Below are 19256 nucleotides of genomic sequence, written 5' to 3'. Positions count from 1 at the left end.
ACAAATCACATCAACTACTGTTATAGTTTATGAGGATGATTTGCATATTTTTGTTACATTTATTTTAAAACTATTCTTTTATATAATAACGTTTTGATTTAATTCCATCACTTGTAGTTGTTGACTCCACGTTACAAAAAATGGCTGTTTTATTACATTAAATACCAGCTAATAATGAAAGAAATGTCGACCTCTGGTGGCGAGGTAGCAGAGAACACATTTTGAAGGACATGGCAAAACCGATCATTTGATTGGTTAAAAAATGTGCTTCCTTTTGGCTGATTGGACAGCAACACTATCACGTGTTCGGAAATGCACCGGAGAAAAACGGGACACTGGGGACAAACGTGGGTAAACAATTTAGTTGTTTCACCATTATGTCCTTATTCCACTCTGTTTGTAGTGATATTTCAACCGTATGTCCGTTATTAGAAACATTGCTACTCGTGTCGTCGACATTAATAGCTACCCCCCTCTGGCTCTGTAAGCAGCATGTGAACTAAGACGCTAACATTAGCCGCTAACGAGTGTGTCAGCTGTCAACAAGCAGTCTGGCTGATTCATCACGTCCTTACTGATTAGTTATCGTTAGAAAAATGTACACATAAATATGTTTCACGTAGTGCAAAATGAAGTTGTACCGTTGGCGATTTCGCCACGCATGAAACATACCTCATGGTGTAGGGTAAAAAAAATTGCTCTGTTTTGTGAAGGTGATATTCTGTTACACCACTGGGGGGTGTATTAGATAATTTTTAATCTACAACGTGCATGGTCAGACTCATAATTGATCTGGTGTGTTCGCCTCCGAATTGATCAGGTTTGTATTTCATTGCTTTAGTATTCACTTGGACAATGGCAGCTTCAAGGAAAGTGGGATCTTTGCGCCTGCCTCCGCTGCCCACTGTGGGTGAGCTGATAAAGCTGTACAACCTGCGAGCAGAGAAGCAGCTTTCCCAGAACTTTCTGCTGGACTTAAAGCTTACAGGTTAGTCTTTCAGTGTAACATGACGTAAAAGTGAATGAGATCCCGGCAGTGACGTGTGTTTTTGCTGATGATTTCAACCTTATATGTATAACACACTACCTTATTTTAAGGCATCAGAAGCAACCTTAAAGTAAGGCAAAAGTAGCAGTCCTCTGCTAGAGGACACTAAGTTTTTTGAATGGAGGACTTGAAATGATAATTATGTCTTAAATGTGTGTAATTAAGCAATTAAACAGAGTCAGAAAATACATTTATATCTGTGTTTTTTTTCGTCCTTAAGAGATCTTGTAGGAAAGTGATTTCAAGCTGCATTCAGCTAGGTTTAGTAATTCCTAAAAAATATATACCTTTTTAATTAAAAGAAGCGTCATTAGTTCAGTATGTCATTACTTAAGCTGGCATACTGCTGCACATAATGACTTTATTGTCTGTCCTATGCTTTCATCAATTTGGTCTGAAGTTGAGTTATTGTGCTGATGAGTTTGACAAACAACAGTGACAGTTTATATCCACTGCATCACAGGAAGTGTGAAATAAATGTAGTTTCACATATACTGACTCAAAATGTCTATGATTTTATTTAATGCTTAGTCGTGACATTGTATTTATTAATTTCAAATGGCAATTAAATCCTTATTTTTAGAAATAATTATGGAATGATTCATCATTTGATGTACTGCAGTTCTTTTGGCCTCAGAGCTCTCCTAATGAGAGGACTTGCTCAGGGATTTTTTTTTTTGCAACTCTTGAGAGCTATGGCGATAATATGATTATAAGTGATGCAGTGCAGGTCTGATCTGCTCTCTCGTCCTCTGGCAAGGTGATTGTTAGATTAATGTCTCTCTTCATCCGGCAGAAGCTTACCAGTATTGAAACGCCGGGCAGCATCAATCTTAATTTAGATGATAAAGACGTGATTAGAGACTGCATTGTTTGCATTTGGAGGCGCTGAACTCATCTGAGGTAGCATAATGTGTATGTGTTTTCATTTTTGTTTGCCGAATCGTTACCTTTAATGTTTTCAGACAAGATAGTTCGCCAGGCCGGCAGTTTGACGGGTGCTCACGTCTGCGAGGTGGGTCCAGGTCCCGGTGGTCTCACCCGCTCCATTCTCAATGCAGAAGCGGCAGATGTGCTAGTTGTGGAGAAAGATTCACGCTTCATCCCTGGACTGAAGGTAAATTAAAACAACCTTTTGGCCGCTTACAGAGGGACTGTTTGAATGGCAGATTTAGTTATTAAAGATGTTGTTTCTCCAGCTGCTGTCTGAGGCGTCAGCAGGCCGGCTGAGGATCGTTCACGGAGACATTCTCACCTACAGGATGGATCGAGGATTCCCAGCAGCTATCTCGAAGGCTTGGGAGGAAGGTGAGAGAAAAATAAATTGAATAAAATAACAGCAGATGTTAGATTACTCTGGGTGAAATATGTTTGTGTGACTTAAATGTTTGGTTCTGTCAAAGACCCACCAAACCTCCACATCATTGGGAACCTACCATTCAGTGTCTCGACCCCGCTTATTATCAAGTGGCTGGAAAATATAGCGGACAGGACGGGGCCGTTCACCTTCGGACGTGCCCGACTCACCCTCACGTTCCAGAAAGAGGTGGCAGAGGTGGGTGAACACATGCTGCTGCCTGTCATGGTGTCAGAAATCACTTAAACACAGATTAAAAATAACAATGCGACTATTATCAACAGATTTTTAACTTCAAGATCAATTTTCTTTGCGCCAAAATATTTCACTTTGGCTTTGGATGATTTTATTTATTTTTTTATTTATTGTTTTTCCATTTTAACATTTTTGTTCATACCAGCAGAGGAAAGCAGAGAGTTCTGTTTCTTGCTGTAACCCTGGCTACCTTGTCTCAAATTTCTCCAGAACATCCTTGAGTGGTTGAACCTTATTCAATCTCAGCAAATTTAACAAACCTAATTTATAATTTTGCAAAATGCATTTTTTTTTGTAGCTGATCTAGCACTTTGAGATTGCTGTCACATTTGCATTCTCTTTGAGTCCCTGATAAATCTATTTTAAAATGATAACTGCAACATGAAAAACTCACATCTTTGATCCCCTGGCATCCAGTCTCTATGCACAATTTTGATCTGCTGAGAATCCCTGGTCCGCTTCTGGAAAAAAAAAAAAATCAACTCTGTAGAGCTTCTCAAAAGAAGGAAGCTTTAATCTTTCTAAAATTTCTTAGTGGATGATTCTGCAAATTTTTGGATCTAATAATACAGGAGACCAACATCACTAGGTTACATTTTATTTTAAACTGAGAAGTTGCCTTTGGACTGCAGAGTCTAAACAGTTCAGTCCTTTATTTATTTTTTCTAAGTGGCCCACGTAAGACGCCTCTGATGTCCGGATACAGAACTCTGTGAACATCCAGCTTCTTTCTGACTCAGAAAGAAGCTGAAACATCTTGTTTCGGTAAAACAAGATGTTTTACCGAAACATCTTGTTTTTGTTTTTTTTTCCCTTCATCCAGAGGTTGACAGCCAGCACCGGCAGCAGACAGAGAAGTCGTCTGTCCATCATGGCTCAGTATCTCTGCACCGTCAAGAAGCGCTTCGTCATCCCTGGTCGAGCGTTTGTTCCCAAGCCAGAGGTAGGACTTTTAATTTATCCGGTAATCAGAAAAGGCCTCATCTGCTTACTGAGCGCTTTGGCTGCACAATGTATCTCAAACGTTTTGTCATTGCAATATCACTCTCTTCAGTTTGCATATGATGGTCAGAAATAAGTACTGGCTCATTATTTAAATACCACAGATTCAGGCTCTCTATGTCTTCAATTTATTTAGTGAACCTTGTGATTTGATGCAACATAAAAACGAAGTCATTAAAAAACTACAATTAACTTTGACAAAGCAGCAGACGCTGGTCAGAAAGAACTTTTTCACTCAGGCTTTGTGCTTACAAGGAAAATTTCAGATTTTATTTTATAAGTGGGATACTTATCATCTGGTTATTTTCTGTTTTTTGTTATCTCGCACAGTTCCGCAATATAATGCATGTCATATTTTCTCAACATCATGCAGCCCTATTCAGCACAAACCTTTTTTTGGTTTTGGTTCTGATTGAGGTGTGGCAGATAAAACAGTCTGGCTACATATATGCATCTGTGATCCCATGCATAATTTAAAGGTGAAGCTAAAATAAAATGTCTTTGGTATATCACTGTCTGAGAGGTGGCAGCTGGCAGATTTCTCCCCCCGGGTGACACTTGGTTCTGCTCATATGGACCCACATTCCCGTCAGAGCCCCTCATCTCATCCCCATTACTCTTCTCCTTTCTCTCTCCTTTCTTTTGGGCCTCATTCGGTTTTAAATCAGTGTTTTCTCTCTTCCGTCTCTGGACGCTTTCTGAGTTGTAATGATGCCTGGTGGGTATTTGAGATGTGGCACAATCTCCCTGTTCCATGTAATGAGAGCCTTGTTCTTTTTTTAGGCCCAATATCTCTGTCTTTATCTTTTCACCCACACAGATGTCTCAGTGGCAAAAGAAAGACGATATGGCTTATGTAACATGAGACTTTTTCTTTTAATCAGTGGCAGAGGTTTTTTTTTGTTTTTTTTTCCCAGGACCAGGGAATCCATTAAGAAAATACAAACCTTCATGTTGGTGAATAAAGAGTTCTTCAGAGAGATATTTTGAATCCTAGACAAAAGTCTTTAGAAAGACTCCAGGGGGCTCATCAACATTAATGCAAATGATGTAGAAAAGACTTGGCACAAGTGAAACCACATATGTATTGTCTTGGATCAAGCAGATAGGTGTCAGGTGGTCCCTTAAAGACGGGGAAGTTCTTTAGGAGTCCTACTCAAGGTAAATATTTAATCTCCCGCAAAGAGTAAAACGCAGCAGAGTGTACGGGCGCCGCACTGATTGTTCATTCTCTTAGAAGAGATTCCAATGATTATTTCATCACCCTCTGCTGTCTCGTTTCTCCGTTTGTTCTCTCTTGAGCATCTCATTTTTCCCTGTTTGTCAAACCGCAGCTTAGCGGTACTGGATCACGCTTGTTGGCACTTTGAAATATTTACTCAGGGTTACATGTTGACTCTCCCATGATGAACAGTGCACATATGATTTTAAATCCTTTTGTTTAGTTTTTTTTTTTTATGTTTTGACTAAAATCAAATTATATTTGAATTCGTTTCTTTTTCATATCCGTGTGTAAATTTTCAACTCTTGGAGAAAAAACTTATTGAAGATCAAAACTTTTGCTCTCTTCACAGCAAAGATAGCATCTGTTCACAGCATGACAACAGGATGGAGACTGATCCACATTTAAAGAGAACCTTTGGACTTTTAAAAAGCAAAGGACTTTAAAGCACTATTTGGTATTCATGATAATCTGATAGTTGATCTTTTGTTGCTTCAGGAAGGCCAATGCATTTCATGTTTTGGATCCTACTGCTTTGGTTAACTCAAACATTAATTTATAAAACAAATTGGCTGCTTTTTAGAATATTTTTGCCATTAAACTTAATTTAATACCCAGAGGTTACACAGATGAGCCACTGCAGTATAACTGGTTTTTTTCATTATCTATGTGAAAGGCAAGAAAATCTCAAACTCTTACTGAGTTTTCCTCACTATGGGATGGTTACTAAACATTCATCGTTGCCACTGCTAAATCAGCACCTTGCGTGTTCCAGGCTGTCTATTCCTGATAAGTGTTTTAATGGTCGAATTAATATCATTAGACCAGATGATCGCTCTTTGATGAGCAGAATTCCTGCTGCTTATGCCCTATAAAAGATCAAGCATGACGTTATTTTTTATTTGTTTTTTTTTATGTTGTCCCGTCAACAGCACGCAAACCCCCTCTTTGATATAATGTCATGCAGTATTATTCATAAAAAGTTCAATGCCTCTTTGTTGTTTACTGCTGCACGCCAGTGTAATCATACAGAATTGCAGGAACAGTAAAAATGTCCTGCCTGGTTTATGGAAGAACATTAAAAGGTGCAAGAAGAGAACCGATAAAGTCTGTGACATGCAGAAACAAGAGCTGTCTGATCAAATTCTTTTATCTTAATGAACACCAAGAAGCATGTCAAAGGTGTGTGTACAGATTGTTGCAAAGCAGACACAATATTAAACCTCTGAAGTGAACATTGACGTAAATATACTACAATGCTTAACTATTAAGCTATTATATTAACTGTTTAATTAAAGCAAGTGTTCACATCATTAGAATAATTTATTAAAATAAAATGCATGCTTTTATGATTGTAGTTTTTAAATATGTCCTAACTGTTAATGAACTAAAAGAATGTGTGTGGGGTTTTTTTTAAAATTATTTTTATTTAGTTAGTTTATAAACCAGCCTCACTGGCAACAATTTGACCTCCAATACTTGATGTATAAAAAGTAGAATAAGATTGTATTTGTTGGGTACTGTTGTTGTTTTTAATGCTCTGGTCATAAAGAAGCACGATATCTACCATTGCTGTTCTTTATGAAGTTATCCATCCATCCACTGGTCTGTGCTGGTTCGTGTGTGTGTCTGAAACATCCTGCCATGTGCTTTTAACTTTGCCCAAATTAAATTTTCATTATTGAGCTCCTCTACAGCCAGATGCTCTGTTTTACCATTAAAAACTGCAAGGAGCAGCTCAGCTAAGCCAAGACAGGGAACTCAAGAAAGAAAACAATCCAGTGAAGGGCAAAATCTCTTTTTATGTGTACTCTTTGGGCTATTACTGCTCTTTGCTTTCTCAGGCTGTGTAAAGGTGTTATTGAACCACGTATCTATAGATAATACGTCAGCTTAGAGGTCTAATTGTAGGTATTATCTCTCTCCAACGGAAACACAGGGATCACTGACTGTGTTAATGAAGAGGAATTTATGCAAACCAAAGCACAATTACCAAGGTTTTCCCTTTCCTTGTAATTTAATTGTCATGAGTTCAAGCTTTGTGTTAGTTATGTCTGCCCTTTATGTTCATGTCAGGCCAATCATACAGATTAAATAAATTAAAATATTAATGAAAAGTTCGTTCATTTCTGTAATTCAATTCAGAAAGTTCAGATATCTGTTTATTTTGAAGAACGTGGGTCGCATCTTTCTGAATCCCAGTCCAGTATCTAAAAAATGTTGAAGAAGACCAACAAAGAGGGCTTTAACACATAAATATGTTATGACATCTATAAGAAAGCAAGCCTCAGGAGGTCATTGCTAAAGCAGCTGGTTGTTCTTACATTGTTGTATGTAAAGTTGAGTGAAAGGGGGGAAAAAGGGGTATATAAAGGTACTTCTTAATTTATGTCAGTCTTAGCCTTCAGCTGGTGTTGAATCATACACTGGTACTACTGTTTTTATGGTTCACTGCACTTCACCTGTCACCAGCAGTTCTAACTTGGATGAGTGTAAGCACGGGTAGTTCTGCCAAAATTAATCTAGCTTGGACAAAGATAAAAATTCCTCTGTCCTACAGAAAAACCAGAGAACTGCAAGAAACTCAAATTTATTGACAGGCTTCTGCATATTTTTAACATTTTGTCCCTCGTTCCGGCCTTCAGTCTCTGACCTCCTCCGCTGCAGTCACCAGAAACAATCTTTGAATAGGTCTCTTATGAAATAAGCCATATAAGGTGACATGGTGCATGCATGGCTATGTGGAAAGTGTGATTAAAAACCTTTGAAGTGATTCAGTGCTGCATAATGAAATAAACAATGAGTCACATTGAGTTGCTGAAAAAGCTGCTGAATGACAGCCTGGTGGGGGGGAAAATAGCTTGAGCTGAAGGAGGGAAAGAGGACGGTTGTCGTTTGATTGGCCGGTTGATTAGAAGGTAGAGGAGCTGACCAGTTCCGCCTAATGAGACAGGGAAATGTTGCATCTATTTTACATCAGCCACTGCTGGGTCTGTACTGATGAGGGTTGAGGAGATCGGCTCTTATCCTGTCTGCTTAATTTGTCCCTTCTTCCCCAGAGTGCAGCGCGCTCCTTGTGTCACATTGAGTGACAGAGAACGCCCTTGACGTTTTCCAGGGAGCATCGAATGGCTACTTTGATGTTGCTTAAATTGCCTTGAAGTTCTACTTCTTCCCATAATCTCACCCTCCTACTTCTATTAAGTTACTCTGCTTCTTTTAATTTTCACTCCGACGTATATGAGCACTTACCTGAATTTTATATGCTTATATTGAACTTTTTTTTTCTTTATATCTCATAGGAAGAGCTGTTTTTCAGACTTTACTTAATTCGTCATGTGAAATTTATAATCATGTGAGAGGTCAAGGAGTTTTTGAGTGCATACTGCCATCAGGCATTTTCATCTTGAGTGTGAACACCCAGCCATGCAGAATCATCCTCCAGGAAAGATTTGATTATGTCTCAATGTGCCCGTCTATAAATACATCGCCGGCTTCTTTGCTTGTTGGTAGAATTGGAAAATAAAGGTATCGAAATGACAAAGTTACAGAACCTGCTGTTGCTGGGACTAAATATTGTGTAGATGGGTATTCGTTGTAGATGGTGAGAAAGTAAGCTAGCTTCTTTGTAAATCACATTTCAGCAACCAGGAAATTCAAAGTGCTTTACATAATAAAACTTCAACAGGAAACATTACAATGAAGGTAAACGGTGCGATAGGTAAAGTTTGCTAGTCCATGATAGGGCATAAAAGATTTATTTTTATTTTTTTCAGAAAGCATGAAGTATACATATGTATTTCATCCTGTTTTACTTTAATGTTCCTAAATAAAATAAGCTTCTAGACAAATCTAGTGTCAAACGTTTAGAAATATCTGCCCAGTCCTGTATGCAAAATAACTGCAGCTCAGTCACGTTTGATGGAGGGCGTCTGTGTATGTTTATCTTTGTTGACCTGTGGGAAGATTAGCTTTACCGTCCCTGCATCAGAAAAGCATTCCCACAGAATGATCCTGCCACCACCACTTTTCACAATCTGAAAGGTGGGTTAGGGTGATGTACAGTGTTAGTTTAATTCCACACGAAACCTTTGCATGTAGCTCCAATAGTTCCTTCCACTTAGTGATTGTTCAAACTTTTTTTTTTGTCTTTCACCTACAGTCCCAGTATCATGTATTAAGGTTTGCAAGTTTAAAAATAATTGTGGAAAAAGGACGTTGTTTGAGTTGAAAGAATGCAGGGATGGAAATTACTTACATGTGATGTATGTGACAAAACAAATCCAGTAAAAGGAAAAGTGCTTCTTCATCCACGCCAGTACAGAGCAACAAAAGACAGATTGGTGACAGAGATGGATCTGAAGGGAAAGTGAGGCGTACCTCTAGCAGATGGTTGTCTGCATGTCTCTGAATAATGGCTGCATCAGCCGTCACCCACCAGCTAACAAGAGGAGAGCCCTGCAGATGTTGGCCTTGTACGCAGTCGTTTACCAAGAGCACAGGCCAGATGAGCTGAGCTTGATTAAATTGCATTGAGCATCTGTAATGTAATAACAGGGAGAGTTTGAGTCTCTGCAAAATCCATCCATATCCTTCTGCAGCTTTAGTGTTTATTTTCCTGTTTAAATTTTATCCTGAATCGGAGGACACGCTTTTGTGTTGCTGAATCCAATCTAGCTCAGTCCGGTAAAACTCACTCACAGTGATGGATCTCTTCTGTGCGACCTTTTGCAGCCCACCAGCAGGAGCAGCAGAGGTGAAAATTGACTCTGAGGAACTGAACTGCTTTCTAGTCTCCTCCTCACGCGCTATTCGTCTACTTCTATTCATATCTCATAAACGGAGTCAAATGAATCTTTCCTCCAGAGAATTGAGGAAAAAATGTTTCAATCACTAGTGCCAGAGGGGAAAATGCCAGAAGAGAGCGTCTTAAGTCATTCTAGACCAAGGGTAAACTAGACCTAAAAATACTCGGCCTCCTCCACTTCTCTTCTGAAACAAAATGCAAAGGTTGGCATAGCTGGTTTATCACCTCTCCAGAGACGCTGCTCCTAATGAACCATGCAGTTTGATCCGAGTTAGTGCTCAGTTTAGGATATTAAGCTCTGTGTAGTTATTGATCATGCAGGATGCAAGCATGTAGAAGATTTATAAAGCTGCAAATGAGCAGCGCAGTGCTTAAAAACGCTTTAGGAAATGAAGTGCGTAAAATAAGCAGGTACTAGTTAAAAAAAAAAAAAAATCCCTCTGCCCAGAAACATTTTTTTATCTCATTCTGTGGGATCCCCAATGCCTTCCCACACAAGAAGGGAAATATAGTCACGGCACCGAGTTTGGTGCGCTGCAAACGCTTGAATGGTGCAAAGTCTAAAGCACAAAAACACAAGTACAATAGAAAAAAGCTGCAAACACAGAAAATGGAAACCAGAAGGAAATGCAGCAAATCTGCTGTTTGCACCTGTCGGCCAACGTACCGCCCAGTGGGATGTGCTCAGATCACCTCCAGAGGTTTTTCTCCAGGAAACATCAAATAATTAAAAAAAAAAATGCATAAACAGCACTTGACAATTTTTTTTTCCTGTTAATACAGGCAAGCTGAATGTGTTTCAGCAAAATCAGGTGCTTGAAACACCTGTTGGCTCCATTTGACAGCAGTGACTCGACTTTTACTGGGTTGAGACCAGTGTCATTTCAACCATTTTTTTGTCCGGAATCTTGATCTTTAAGTCAAGAACGAGACACCAGCATAAATCAGCTCTGCTTGAAGCAGAGACTGAACCGTGACCTAAACGGAGCAGGTAAACTCTGTCTGGGCCTTAGTGGAGCTGACTCTCATCCCCTCGAATGCCGACTGCTGAAGGTCACGGCGTGAAGACCCTCTCTGAAGGACATTGTCTGTATAAAGTAATGGTGCGATCCCAAACTTCACACGACTACGGCAACCAAAACAGAACTCCTAAATGCTGAACCCATGTGCTGAAACCTGAATTAAATCATAAAATCCCTTAATTCTATGAGCAACGATGCACTAAGGATGAGTGGATCTGGTGGGAATCCGATTGAGTTTCTCTTCCAAACTTAATTTAAGCAGTGCATGATCTTTATATTGATCAGCATCATTAATGAAATTGATTAGAAAATGGTGAAGCCTTCTACACCTTTCAAGCGTTTAGCCGCCTCCTCCTTCATCTTGCAGAAATCCTCACATCCGCGCTCACTGCCCGGGGCTCAAAGCGGAGATATTGAAAGGCCTTCTTTGAACTGTCAGCCTGTATTGTTTTCCTACGAGCTCTGCTTTTGTCATCCCCGTAGCTTTTTACTGCCTTTGTCAGCAGTTTACTGCTCAGCCAAGGTCGTTGCTATTATTCCAGCAGCCTCGTGTGAACGTCGGGACCACAACAGAGCTGCTCTGACAATGGAAGGTCATTTCCCCCTCAGCGCCGATGGCGGCTTTATGCCTCCGGTGCGAACATTCATGAGCATAACCGCCTCACCAGAACAAAAAGACGCACATTAAGGTTGGCGACGTACTGCTGCCATTCGGTGCTCAGTTTATTTTTAGGAATTGGGGTGTGTTTTAAGTGCCACTTCCACTCGCTTTTGTCACATTAATGCCAAATAGTCTTCTTTTCTTTCTTTTTTCTTGTGGTGGGATGACTGTTGACTGAGTCAGAAAGGTCGCCCAAGTAATCTGAATGTTAACATGGAAGAAGACCTCGAGCTGAAGGCTGTATCCTAATTAACCCGTGCGTGGTGCAGAGGAGCGCTCGCATTCTCTCGCTCTCTCGTCTAAAACCAACTTCCCAAATCTTTCATAGTGACAACTCTGGGTGAAACCCTTTGATGAGAAATGTAGGTTAAATACACAGAGAAGCAGATCCTATTAGCGCTTCCCCACACGAGGAGCAGATATTTGATGCATAGTCTTGTTGCGTAACGAAGAGGAGTGGGTGCATGAGAAAGAGATCCTTTAATAGTCCATGGTATTTTCCTCACTTGGCGAGTAATGAGGAGACTCCAATCAGTTTTAATGAAATGTCCAGATTCTAACTAATTTAATAGAGGCTCCACCGGCTGCAGGACAGAGGAATTAAAAATCAAAGTCTGCATGTCTCAAGTTATTTTAATGCCTCATCGGTTATACACTTTACTCATTCAAAGAAATATTTTAGCATTTTTGCCTCGTGTTTTTAGTCCTATCTTTCTCTAAAAACACACCAAAAGAATATTAACCTATATTGCTTGATGATACCCAGTAAAGTTTGTGTTCATATGAATATTTTTGGGGGGGGCGTTTTCAATATTACCTTTGTTACTGAGTCTTTAAGTAGGATACAAACAAAATTGATATTCAGAAACAATTTCCTAAGAATTGGATGGATATTATTAAAGATAAAGAAAATATAAGTTTTGAAATGCCTGCATTTTATTTTAAAAATTCTCATGCTTCTTTCATTGCTTGTGATAGACCCACAGAGAGAGATGTATTATTACTAGTAGTGCTAGTAAAATAGTATTAGGAACAATGCTTAGTTTTCTATTTTTAATATTAATTGGAAAAAAAAGAGGAAAAGTAAGACTGTATGCAGAAAACTCGCATGCAGTAGAGGAACATGCAAACTGTGTACAAAGACCAAAAAATATTTGATTTCTTAACCCAGTTTCTTTAAACTCTGGAAAATGACAGCCTCTTTCTGCTTAGTAGCTGTAAAATAGGAATTTGCCTTTTTTATAGTTTCTGATTGCCTACTATTCAGTAGAAATAATCATAAATGCGTGTCTTTTATATGCTGCAGCTGCTGTGCCATTAAATGACGATGATATAAAATCTCAAATTAAGGACTGTATTTATTAAATATCTTGAGGCAAAATTGCAGGAGCTGCCCGACTGGCACTAATACAAAATGGGACAGACGGAGTTACATTTGTCATTTAAAAAGAAACAATGGTATTGCCCTTCTTATCATGACTTGCATGTTATTGATAAAGTCATTAATTTTGGGGGTCTTAATGTTTCACTTTTGTATTAGTTAATGCCCTCATTTAATCAAACAGTAGCAGGAAATGCTTTTGGGAATTATATTAGATAAATCTTTTCTTTAAAAAGCTTTTCGTGCGCAATTGCATTTTATGGATGCCTCTTTGAATTTAAATTTATGGTGTAGTTATTTCTTTGATGCTGCATTTGTTAAAAAAAAAAAAAAAAAAAAAAAAAGAAACAGCTTCCTGTTTCCTGTCAGAATAGGCTGGAGCATCCTGCAATCTTCCTGGCTTGGGAGAAGCTGAGCGCTTCTGAATCAAAAACACAGATAATACCAAAGCTGTATGCTTTCACAAAATAGTTTTATTGGTAAAAAATAGAACTACTTGCACAAGCACATTGAGACAACTGTATCAGAACTTGTGAACTGCTCATCACAAATAGGCTCTGGCAAAGTAAGAAGTGCTAAAGCATTCACAAAAATAAGCTGCAGTTATCAAAGTAATAAATCCAACATCTCGGTACAGTATAAGCAGAGAGTTGTAACTCTGTAGACTTTAAGGACCTAGTCACATTGCACTCTGGCCATTTATAAGCAAATAAAATTGCGTGCTGATGATTAAGCTGCACAGCCACTAAAAATATCTCTAACTGGTATTTCCCTGCTGAATCCCATCAGTCAGAAATTGCTCTCTTTTTTTTTTTTTTTTTGTCCAGAGTGCCCACTTGTGTTATGTATTGATACTGGTCCAGAGAGCCTGGAATGCTCATTCATTTGAACCAAACTGCTGTCGAATAGAAACACAAATAAAAAGTGCACTGAGTAGTCTTCTTATAAAGAAGATATGGCATGAACGTGGTATTTTATCTTCGACTGAAACAATCTGAAGGATGACAAATCCTCCTAATAAACAAACAAAACACCGTTAAAGTCACAGACACTTGTGTACAGTCGTCACAGACCAACACGGAATCATATTTCCTGATATAAATACATTTTTAAAGCCCCACACTTGGAGTGCCTTGAGAAAGTATTCATGCCCTATGAGCATCTTATCTTTTCTTTGTCTTACATTTCACCAGAAACCTCCATGCATTGAATCTTGTGCTAAACAAAGTGGAACATGATTAGGAAGGGTGCATGGGTTTGAAACATGTTCGTATATAAAAACAGTTTAAACACACTGCAAACAGAATTTCTAATGGCTTTCTTCAGGCGTCTGTAGATTACTCTCAATGGAATGGATGGGCCTCTTGGCTGCTTTTCTGATTAATGCTAACAGGAAAACAGGAAATGATGCAAGGGTGCTACTATTGTTGAATATTACGATTGACAATATCAATTACATTATTCCAAAACTCCAAAATATTGCAGCCAGCAGCTCTATGCAGTTGTGAAATTGCACGTGGTTTTGACTCAGGACTTTGCAGCGCTGCTTTCCTTACCCAGCCAGCTAGACTGGTGCACCATTTCTTGGCAGACTGCAGTCACAGTCGTTCCATATTTTTCCATTTTGAGATAATGGACTGAATGTTACTCTGAGACATTCAAAGCTTAGGTTGTCAAAAGTGCTCCGTTATACCTACGTGAGTTCCTTGGTCTCACATAAAGATAAACCTCACACAACATCTGCATGTTGTGCAGAAGCACAACATGATCATTAGGAAAAATGATCATGATGATTATCATTCCTAATGATCGTCATTAGGAATGATAATCCTTAGGAATCATCACTCATAATGATTCTATTTACTCTTATTACATAAAAGCCCAGTAAAATACTTAGAAATTTGTGGTTGCAGTTAAAGGGGTAGGAATACTTTTACAAGACACCGTGGAGTCTTGCTGTGCTTTGAGGGGAACGAGGAATAAAATAACCCTCGAAAGCTGCAAAGGACTGTACACAAGCATCTAGTCTGGCAGAACAAATCTCAAATCCATAAAACATTTTAAAATGTAAAATTCATAGAAAAATAAACAGAAAAATTCCAGATATTAAAATTTGTCATCATGAGACAATTTGGCACATTCTCAAACACATAATGTGTCAGTATTAGCTGATGACATGGCACATTCTTTACTAGTTTTATTGCATTTATCAGTAGTGGTGCCTGGGCAGTGTGTTACTGTCAGGTGGCCAGCTCTGACACGTGCCAGTTCGAGCCCTGCAGGGCTGCCGAGGTTGCCAGCGGCGCCCACTGAGGAGCCCGTGGTGTGCTGGCAGCCGCCTGCAGGTGGCAGGCTGCGCTCAGCCATCTGCACTTCCCCAGGAAGCTGCATGCTTATGAGAGAAAAGGAGAGAATGTGCAGTTCTATACATCCCTGCCTGCACCATGCACAAAACACAATATTCCTGTGCTCAGAGTCAAAGTGTAGACTCGCCCTGAAATATAACCACGAAAGCGTAGCCCTGCAAATGACACATGAGTAGGTACGTGTGGGTGGCAATTTGGTGGGAGAAGCGTGTGTGCCTGGTGTGGATGTGCGTTTGAGGAGGACACGCTTTCAGCATGCATCAGCGTTCCCTCGTCAGGGATCACATCCATGTGACGGCTGACACAAACAGGCCAGGGTGAATGAGTTGGAAAGGAGGAAAAGAAAAAAAGAAAAAGAAAACAGGAGCGACTGGTAGGAGTGCGAGGAACAGTGGGACTAGTGGGACAGTGAAGTGGACGCAATTTAAGACCGAGAGCTTCTGCAGGTGAAGACTGGTAACATATGCGCCTCGCTGCTGACGCACTTGGAAAACAAGTCACATATGGAGAATGACTCAAAGCTTTTTTAGTCGTCTGCCACATGGCTATCCACTTGACTCAAGGAGCCTCTCGTTATCTTCAAGCGTTTTCCTGCGATGCTGGACCATTAAATGCTGATATGATGAGGGAATGGTAAAAAAAAAAAAAAAATGTCACAAGGAAGAAAGTCTTCTGAAAGCTTCTGCACAGAGATTCATCTGAAGAAACTGAAAGCAGGAGGATTTGACTGCATGAAAGGATGCCCCTGTCTAAAAGAACTTCTGTGACTGACAGATAATAAAGATGTTTAAACGGGAAACCTGTCTCCATGGCAGTGAAGAGGCGGTTGACGAGTGAAAAGCACATGTGAAAAGCCTCTGAATGTTTACGATGCACACGAAACAAGCGCACAAAAATCATGCATGTGGTGTGGGTGTAAACGTCTACAATGGATTGTTGCAAAAGACGGGCTGCACAGGTCGATTGTGTCTGGTCGGGAAACATGAAAACGTCCATTCATCTGAAGCGATTAGACGTTTTTCCTGCAAAATTTCTCTCCCTTTCTGCCGTATCTCCACCTGCAGAGTGATGTGCGGCCATCTGTCTGTCTGTCCGTCTTGTCTTTGTTGGACGCAGCCAGCAGCCCCACATCCTCTGCTCCTGACAGTCCTCTTTGAACACTTCCAGCAGGGTTAATGTTTCTACAGCTTTGTTTTCAGGCACAGGCATTGTGTGGTTCAGTCGCTCTACCAGGCATTCCAACGTTTTAATACGCAAACAGGCTCCACACGGCATGCTTTAGAGGCAAAAAATATCAACATCCTTCTAGTAACTAACAAAAATATTACCTTTTTTAATTTCCATCAATTCAAGGTTGCATTCTAGGAGATATGTATACTAAAAAAATAAAATAAAATGGCTTGCTATGGAAGGGGTTTTACTTTCGGCTCTCTGGTGTTTATATTGCCTATTTAGTCAAATAAAGCGGGGGGTGGGGGGTAGATCATTATGAATGATTGTAAATAGCAGCTAAATGATTGCTTATTTCTATTTAAAGCTTTGGTGAGGAGGGGGGGTGGGGGCAAAAATCTACACAGACGACTTTCTTATTTGCGTAATCCGTTTCCCGGGAGCGCTTTCTGTGATTTACTGATGAACAATCTGCATTTTGTTGGGAGCTTCCTTCCATTCTGCAGCATGGATCCTGCCTCCTTTCACATTTGCGCTGTTTCCTACGAAGGCGCTGCTCAGGGAATACCTCCACCGCTTGTGCTTGCAAAACAGACAAAAAGGAGACAAAAATGAATTCAAAGTTGTTTCCCTCCTCTCGCAGCTTTCAGTACGGCCCGACGTACGGATTTAACTGTGACGGTTTTCTCCCTCAGGCTTGCCTCCCTATAGCTGCTGCTTTATTACACATAGTCCTGCAGGCTGTAGCCAGTCTTGTTGTCTAAAGGGGAGAGAGAGCAGTACTGGTGCTGGAGCTCCTGCTGCTGCTGGAGCAGCTGTTGCTGCTGCTGCTGGAGCAGCAGTTTGTCCGGCGGAGGAAGCAGAACCAGGTCCTGAGGGCCGTGTCTCTTCCCCGGGCAGGACATGCAGAATATGGACCCTCCGACAAAAAGGAAGCCTGCTGAAACAAAGGCCACGTACACGGCACCCCCGGGCTCAAACTTATTGCTCTCGGGCACGCTGGAGTCCAAGAAGTTTGTGATGACCTCCTTGGTAAACCAAGAAGCGGGCACCAGACAGAGAAAGCCAGCAGTGACGAAGCAGCCGCCGCTGGCGATGGCGGCGTGTCGCTTGGAACGGCGTCCGCCTCCCCAGCGTGTGCATTTCAGCCCCAGAGAGGCAAGGCAGAGGCCCATGGCGGCCAGCACGCAGCAGAGCACCATGGTGGTGCGTGCAGTCTGCAAGTACGCAGGAAGGGAGAGCACCGAGTACTTGAGCGTGCAGCTGAACATGCCGGTGCTGTACCAGGTGCAGTCCATCCACAGCCCCTGCATCTGGGAGATGGCCGTGATGATGTTGGAGCCCACATCCGCGCTGACCTTCCAGTTGGGCAGCAGGGTAGCCACAGTGGCGCCCATAATGCCCAGCAGTGCCAGGACAAATCCAAATATCTGCATGCCAGTGGATGCCATGCTCCTCTTCTGAGTCAGTGCTGCCGCCTCAGCCGTTCTCGTCTTCAGGCAGCATCCACCCGGCACCAGCCAGGCTCGTCGACCCCTCTGCCTTTCTTAACCTCTCTTCTCCAGCCACAGCTCCACTGGACTGGGGTAGAGAGAGCAAAATGAGGAACTGACTTGCACTATATCTTATTTCTCATCTTATTCACCTCACACATGCAGAGGCTGCAAACAAAGGAGAGCATTGCTCTAAGGTGGAAGACGCTGACTCTGGCTGACAGTAGGTAATCAAAACACTGGACTCTGCTGCGCTTTCTCTTCTCCTAATCTTTAACAGCCACATAGTCTGGAGAGTGAGGAAGGAGTTGTGGTATTTGCATTGCAACAGCTATCTGGACTTAAAGCTGCAGTGTCCTCACCTCATCTAGCTGTACGATTTATACTTTATTCTCTGAAAACCAGTTTTCCTCAAGGTGAGGTGTCACAATAAGTAAGCTGAATATACATGTCTTATTTTATTTAGGAGGAAATAATTTTTGTTTGTATTGTTAATAAAAACAATTCCTCTGTTCTTTGTTTTTTTTTTTTTTCTTTTTTTGTTTTTTTTTTAAATCCGATGATGCGATGTTAAAATAATTTCTTACCCCGGCTGGTGCAGAGCTGGAGCGGACGCGTCACGTTTTTAGCAGTAATTCCCGTAAACACGCACTGAAACACGGCAGGCTGCTGAGGTGAGGGGGCGAGGAGGACGGCTCAGTCCGGACCACCGATCCATTCAAGCCATCCATTTCCTTAGCAACAGCGCGGGGAGAGACCACACAGGCTCGACCGGAGCCTGTGAGAAAGTGACCGTAGCGCCTCCGCCGCCTCTTCTCTCCTAGCGCGACTCTCTCTCTCTCTCTCTCTCTCTCTCCGTCTCTCTCTCCCTCTCCCTCCCCCCTCACCGGTGTGTGTATGTGTGTGTATGAAAGAGAGGGAGCGCGGTCTGCCTCACAACTTCATCAGTGATTACACAGCAATGCGCCCTAATCACTACACGCAGTGCGTGAGCCGCGTCTCAAACCGATTAACTGCTGCTTTAGTTGAACCGTTTCTACAACCTTTTACCGAACGGCGGACGTTGCTGCTTATTAATGTTCAACTTTTAATCCGGTTTAACATTTTTGTATTAAAAAAAAAAAAACAAATAAATAAAATCACCACTAGTAAGCTAAATTCAGTCCTAGAACTCGGTTATGTGGAAATTAACTTTCGTTATCCGGTATTTTATTGGCACTACGTATTTGGAAAAACAGTGTTAAGGGAAACATCAGATTTTAGCACATAAATAAATAAATCTTTATGTGCTTTTAAAATTCGAAAAATGTATGGGGAGTCTTCAAAATTAAATATAAGTTATAAATAAATAGTTATAAATAAATGGATCTCCTCATGAAAACAAAACAATATAGAGCTAAATGAGGAGCTTATTTTGTCAGTCATGTGATCATTCATTTCATGTTTTTCTTTTTTTAATTTTGTGACAATTT

General features: G+C 40.8%; 2 protein-coding genes across 3 annotated transcripts in view; one reads left to right on the top strand and one right to left on the bottom strand.

The window, feature by feature from the left end:
* The first annotated feature begins 231 nt into the window (after positions 1-231).
* Positions 232-19256, top strand: part of tfb1m (transcription factor B1, mitochondrial) — a 35451-nt gene continuing 16426 nt past the window's right edge. Inside the window, exons 1-6 of one of the 2 annotated variants that reach the window (XM_007549126.2) lie at positions 232-351; positions 842-988; positions 2014-2165; positions 2248-2356; positions 2452-2603; positions 3484-3603. In XM_007549126.2, the coding sequence (XP_007549188.1) occupies positions 856-988; positions 2014-2165; positions 2248-2356; positions 2452-2603; positions 3484-3603 (666 nt within the window). In that variant the 5' untranslated portion in view covers positions 232-351; positions 842-855. The remainder of the gene's footprint in view (positions 352-841; positions 989-2013; positions 2166-2247; positions 2357-2451; positions 2604-3483; positions 3604-19256) is intronic. The other variant, XM_007549125.2, reaches the window with a different exon arrangement.
* On the bottom strand, positions 13209-18619 carry LOC103136043 (claudin-20). The gene is made up of 2 exons (XM_007549124.2): positions 18372-18619; positions 13209-17872 (listed from the first exon to the last, which is right to left on the bottom strand). The coding sequence occupies exon 2, from the start codon at positions 17740-17742 to the stop codon at positions 17014-17016; it is 729 nt and encodes a 242-aa protein (XP_007549186.1). The 5' UTR covers positions 17743-17872; positions 18372-18619; the 3' UTR covers positions 13209-17013.

Source organism: Poecilia formosa, unplaced genomic scaffold (genome assembly GCF_000485575.1).
Source record: "Poecilia formosa unplaced genomic scaffold, Poecilia_formosa-5.1.2 Scaffold30, whole genome shotgun sequence".
Taxonomy (NCBI): Eukaryota; Metazoa; Chordata; class Actinopteri; order Cyprinodontiformes; family Poeciliidae; genus Poecilia; species Poecilia formosa.
Note: the sequence above shows the minus strand (reverse complement) of the source record. Positions and strands in the feature narration are given on the sequence as shown.

What these genes read in the sequence shown, in the direction of transcription:
- LOC103136043 (XM_007549124.2), bottom strand. Translation starts at nt 17,742, where the DNA reads ATGGCATCCACTGGCATGCAGATATTTGGATTTGTCCTGGCACTGCTG.